This window comes from Primulina huaijiensis, chromosome 2 (assembly GCF_012295235.1).
Source record: "Primulina huaijiensis isolate GDHJ02 chromosome 2, ASM1229523v2, whole genome shotgun sequence".
Lineage (NCBI taxonomy): Eukaryota > Viridiplantae > Streptophyta > Magnoliopsida > Lamiales > Gesneriaceae > Primulina > Primulina huaijiensis.
Genome location: NC_133307.1, coordinates 8,239,999 through 8,246,063, shown reverse-complemented (window position 1 = coordinate 8,246,063; position 6,065 = coordinate 8,239,999). Strand labels below are relative to the sequence as shown.

The 6,065-nt window shown below is 34.9% G+C and overlaps 1 protein-coding gene across 1 annotated transcript; it reads left to right on the top strand.

The window, feature by feature from the left end:
• Positions 1-5,087: 5,087 nt before the first annotated feature.
• LOC140991891 (uncharacterized) lies at positions 5,088-5,807 on the top strand. The gene has a single exon (XM_073462058.1). The coding sequence runs from the start codon at positions 5,088-5,090 to the stop codon at positions 5,805-5,807; it is 720 nt and encodes a 239-aa protein (XP_073318159.1).
• Positions 5,808-6,065: the final 258 nt, after the last annotated feature.

The following is a 6,065-nucleotide window of genomic DNA, read 5'->3' as shown; positions in this document are numbered from 1 at the left end:
TTTTGTTTTTGTTTCTTTTTAATTTTAATTGTTTGAATCTTTAATGGGTAATTTTTAATTGTTCAAATTTTAATTTAAGTAGTTGAGATTAGATGATCCACTCTTGATATTTTAATAAAGTTAACATTAATGAACATTATTGAAATCCACTTAATAAAATGGTTCCAATATATTAAATAATCATATTTATATTATGTTATATACTATTTTCTTATAAGTATAAAATATATATCAAAACTTATCAATGTTGTCAAGTATTTATTGTGCTATATATATTTGTAAACACTAAATCAAAGTTCCCACTTTAAATGGTTGGTAAAACCAAACTAACATTTAAATGGTACCAAGAAATTCATAATATGATATATTGATATATAATAAGTCAAGACATCCACTTTAAATGGTTGGTAAAACAAAATAAACATTTAAATGGCACCAAGAATTTAGTGTAACATATAGCAACAATAAAGCAAAACTCCCACTTATAAGTAGAGTATAAAAATGCTTAAAGAAATAAATATAACATAAACAATAAATAATGATTAAATAATATAAAACATAGATTATTATCTTTTAATAACCTTATTATCATACCAAGAGCTTCACCTTTTCATCTCAACCTTGGGATGTTAGCTACTCATTATTCAAAGTATAAAACTTTGAATATGAAATTAACATACTAATTATTTTTAAATGATGAAATAAAGAAAAAATAAAGAGAGAAATATTATGAACTCAAAGATTTGTTCATAGAATGAGGGATATCTCAATTCATTACAATGCACCCCTATTTATAGCCAAATTTGGGGAGACAACCACAAAAAAAATATTATTTTTTTACACAAAAGTCTTCATTGGTGTTCCAAGAAATTATATTTTAATACACATCACTTTTAAAAATCTTCCCATCCAATTTTGCTTCTCCATATAAAATAAAACATGTGGATAATTGAGTTGTTTGAATTATGGTATTTTATTTTAACCATTTGACCAAGTAGTTTGAGAGATATGGTCAAAATACTAGAGCATGGTAAAACTGCCACTTCTTTGGTAACTTTTTTTGTTGCATAATTTGATCCCAATTGTGTGAAAATTTTTATCTCATTCTTGTCACTAATATTGTAGATATTATCATCAACTTTCTATAGGTCCAAGAATTATCTTAATCCCATTTGCAATGCCAAGTTTATTCTTGTTTTATCGAACCTGTAAAAATAGTAAAAACTTATAATTACACAACACCTTATTTTTTATACAATTTATTATAAAACATATAATATTTAAACATTTAATAAAACAAAAACTATAAATTTATATTATAAAACATTTAATTAATGTACAATTTTTATATTTATCAATGGAGCTATTGGGGTATGCTCATATAAGGACATGTTTAGTCCCGAATCACATGGAGATGTGAACCCACGTCTAGTTGTATCATTGAACCATTGAGGGCCAAACAAGTGCTAACTTTCTAGATACCGTTGAGAAGTAAAATAGTTCAATGTGTTGAACGGCTTATAAAGGAGTTTATAAGCGTAAAGAAAAATAGAAGTACGACTTCTATGAGGGGAATGTAACTTTTAATTTGTGGAATTGTTCCTAAATTAAAAGTTGGCCAAATAATGTATTTGAAAATTGTGATTTTCATAAATATTATTATGGACTAAATTAAATTAATTCAAGTATTGAATTAATTAAACACTAGTGGGCCTAGTAGAGTCCAAATAATTAAATTAATTCAAGTATTGAATTAATTAAATAATATTGGGTCTTGTAAAGCCCAATAGGAATTAATTATTCAACTAGTGGGCTTGAGTAAAATCAAGTAAAGTTTAAATGGCCTCAAATGGGTTTGAAATATTTAAATAAGTCAATGGGCCTTGTAATTGTTACAAGTCCAAATAGAATTGCATGATTGGGAGGTGAAGGGTTGGAGGCAACTTTTGAGTTAATGGCATGGCATGCACATGCAACTTTTTTACTTCAACTTTTTGCACAACCAAGACAACTCATCCTTTTCTTCTTTGCACTTGAGTTGGCCGAAACTTGTAGCATTTTTCTCCCCGATTTTTGTTCTTCAATTGTTGAGGAAACTCTCTCTTCTCAAATGAAAAATGCTCTAATTTTTCTAGTGCAAAATTAGAGTGGATTTAGCTTGTTGGTGGTGGGCTTAATTTTGAGCAAGGTGTGCTCTTGGAAGCTTGAAGATTTGTCTTGCTATTGAAGAACTAAGTTGTTTACAAATTAGTTGGAGCCATCATCAATCTTGAGAGATTGATAGATATATTTATCTAAACACACTATGTATGACATATTTTGTGTTATGTTATTTGCTACACTACTAGTGGGTGCTCGGTTTTTTCACTTGTTGAAAAACAATTTTGAAACTTCCGTTACGCATCCGGGCACCATAACCGATCCCCTATCAAGTGGTATCATGAGCTATGGTCACTATTTTTTGTAGCAAATACATGATATTATATTGAGGTCAATTTCTAACCGCATGAGACAATCAAAACAACAAATCGAAGGTCAATTTTTGGGGTGTTTTTGGGCAGCATGTTGCTGGCCATTTCGGGCAGTGGGCTGGCTGCCCGAACAGCCCCTTCATTTTAAATATAAAAAAAATTGTTAGTTGGCCGGAATCCGGCGACGGCGATGACGACTAGGGTTTCCCAAAAGTGTTTTGGATTATCAAAGTGTCATGGGCCTTGAAGTTGTTGGGTCATTAGATGGCTAACATATTTGTGAAATTTAAATGGGCCAAAATGTTTTTGGTGAAAAATGATTTTTTGGGTCCTTAAGTTTAAATTTACAAAAGTTGTAAATATTTTCTCATGAAATAAATAATTGAAGTTGTACTTTAATTATTTATAGTAAATGGTGATTTACAAGAAATTCGATTATAAATAAATTAATTAGAAAGTAGACAAAGGTGTTTGTATACTTTTATAATCGTGGCGGTTAGTGATTGGATCAAGATATATAATATTGGATCAATTGATTATTGTGATAATTAATTGATGGTATATGATATATGATATTATGCATGAAGGATGATCAAAATCTCAAGCCCAATTTGCTAGGTGTATGCTAGGATATTTTGTGTTGAATGATTTTAATAATTATCAACTTACAATTGGGCTTTGTTTATGGCCCGTTCCCACCCCATGAGATGTATCCCTATTTGCAATGGATATTTAATTGTAAATATTAGTATAGTGGAAGATCAAGATTGGAAGATGGTGGCCTTGATGATTATGAAGATCGAAGACATGTAAATATTGGAGGCTTAGGTAATAGTTGCATTTGCATCCCATGCATTTCCCTAGGATTGGACCTAGGCCCGTGTTTAGCTCACACGGGCCATTAGTGTTGGGGCAATTGATCATCCTTGTTTAGTTTACTGTTTATAATATATGCATGATATGTTATAAATAATGAGTATGTGCGTTATTATTGTGATAATAACAAAGTTGCATGAATCCGACAAACAAACGATCAAACATGGCGAGCTTTTAAATAAAATTAATGATGAGACCTTTCAAAATTAAAAACCCTCATTTTGAATAAGATTCAAAACTAATATCAAGCCCGAAAAGGAGAATTATAAAGGTGTTTATAATTTCCATGTATTCTATCGATAATGGGTGCATGATGAATGCTACCCGTGTTCGGGGCTCGGCTCATATTATTGGGGGGCCCTAGACACCGGAAAGCTGTGACATCCATTGACACGGTGATGTGAACTACGTGGAACTCCCATGATTTCGGCTCATATTATTGAAGGAACTCTTGGCGACCGTCCATTAAGGTTCGACATCGATGGGTAAGGCTTGACACGTAAAGATGAACGACGTCATATTATTGGGTCCTAATCAAACGTGAGACAAAAATTTACGTAAAGGGTTGCATGGAGATTCAATTGGAAACTACCTTTTAGGAATTATGATTAGCTGATATTATTCGGGATCATAATTCGCTAATTGGACCTTACGTACCTACTAAAGAAAGGAGTTTCCCGTTTTCACTAGAGGGTAGTGAAAGATGTCAAAACAGTGGGAGTAAACATTTATAAAGTAAAAGTCCATACTTTATATCTTACCAAATATTTTAAAATATTCATTAACATTTATCTGTTTTACTTTTCAGTACAAATTTGACAATGTATTCGATTCGCAACCCATTATCTGCAATACTCAAAAAACACATATTAACCGGACCTAATTACCTCACTTGGCTAAAAAACCTGAAAATCGTCTTGAATTTGGAAAGGATTGCATATACACTTACTGAGTCGCCCCCTGTTGAGGCTCCGACAGGAATTGCAGACTTACAAGGAATGGTGTGACCATGACTTGAAAGCCAAGTGTTATATGCAGGCTTTTGTGAATGATGAGCTGCAGAGGCGTTTTGAGGATGCAAAGAGTGCTGCTGACATTCATTTGCATCTTAAGGAGCTCTTTGGTGAGCAAACACGTCCTCTTAGGCATGCTACCGTCAAGGAGCTAATCACTTTACGCATGCGAGATGGGGCTTCGGTCCATGAGCATGGCAAAAAGTTGATTGGGCTTGTGGACAAGCTCGTTGGCATGGATATCATGTTGCCATCAGAGTTGACCACTGACGTGTTGCTGTTGTCATTGCCTAGCTCATTTGATATCCTTTTGTGGTGAATTTCAACATGAACAAGATGGAGCCTACCCTTGAGGAGTTGGTGAACATGCTTGTTACGTTTGAGGCTACCATCGAGAAAGAGAAGTCGGATCTTTATGTGGGTTCTTCATCTGGTGCGAAGACTGGTCCACGTGGGAAGGGAAAGAAGCGTTCTTTCCAACATCCCAAGAAGAACGTGCCCTTGAAGAGGCAAACTCCAAGTCCCGCTGTGGCAGCCACACCAGTTAAGGCTGACAAGACTGCAGATGTTTGTCATCACTGCAGAGAATATGTTGCCCAAAAGGGTTCTGGAAATGTTATGTTTAACATTGAAGTAAACATTTCAATTAACTCTACTTCTTTGGTATTAGATACCGGCTGTGGCTCAGATCTCTGTAATGACTTGCAGGTGAGCTTATGTGTAGGACATGCCTCCCAAGCGAAATACTATTGAAGGGGACGATAGGACCCCTCCCATTGATAAGACGGTAAAAGTTGTAGATGAATTTAGTAGGCTATTGAAAGATCAAGCGAAGGTTCATGGTGAGCAAATCCAGCAGTTACTGAGCATGCATACCTGGACTCAGGGTCGTGGTCGTGGAAGAGTTCAAGGCACAACGGAAAGTTCTGAAGATGGTGCATATGATCGTTTCAGACGTATGAACCCTCCAGAGTTTATAGGTGGTGCCGATCCACTCGTAGCTCTTGAATGGGTCAAATCATTGGAAGCTATATTTGATTACTTGAAGTTCACTGATCAAGACAAGGTTAGTTGTGTTGTCTTTATGTTAGTCAAAGCTGCTCGCATCTGGTGGGAAGCTACGAAAGTGACTGTCAATGTTCACAAGTTAAAATGGGATGAGTTCAAAGAGTTATTTTATGTCAAGTACTTTTCGAGAGAAGTTAAAGCGAAGAAAGTTAAAGAATTTCTTGAGTTACGACAAGATTCCTTGTCTGTTGCTGAGTATATATTGAAATTTGAAGAAGGATGTGTGTTTGTTCCGTTCATTGCTGAAAATGATAAAGACAAAGGAGAACATTTCCTTCGTGGTTTGAAACCAAAAATTCGACAGGATGTTCATATGGCAAAAGTGATTACTTATCAAGATATCGTTGATAGAGCCTTACTTGCCGAGCACGATGAATAAGAGATTGAAAAGGAACGGCAGTTAAGGAGGCAAGCTTTTCAAGCTAGGGGGCAAGGGACAAGAACTAGTTCTCGAGGTGGTTACAAAGGAAAAGGCAAGATGGAGCAACGCAATAAACCTTCTGCGCCTTCTTCAGTTATGGAGCGACCCTTATGTCCCAAGTGTGGAAAGCCACACAAGGGTGTGTGTTTGGTGGGTAGTGGACGATGTTTTAGTGCAAGGAGATGGGACACACGGCACTGAAATGTCCTCTCTCCT

What these genes read in the sequence shown, in the direction of transcription:
- LOC140991891 (XM_073462058.1), top strand. Translation starts at nt 5,088, where the DNA reads ATGCCTCCCAAGCGAAATACTATTGAAGGGGACGATAGGACCCCTCCC.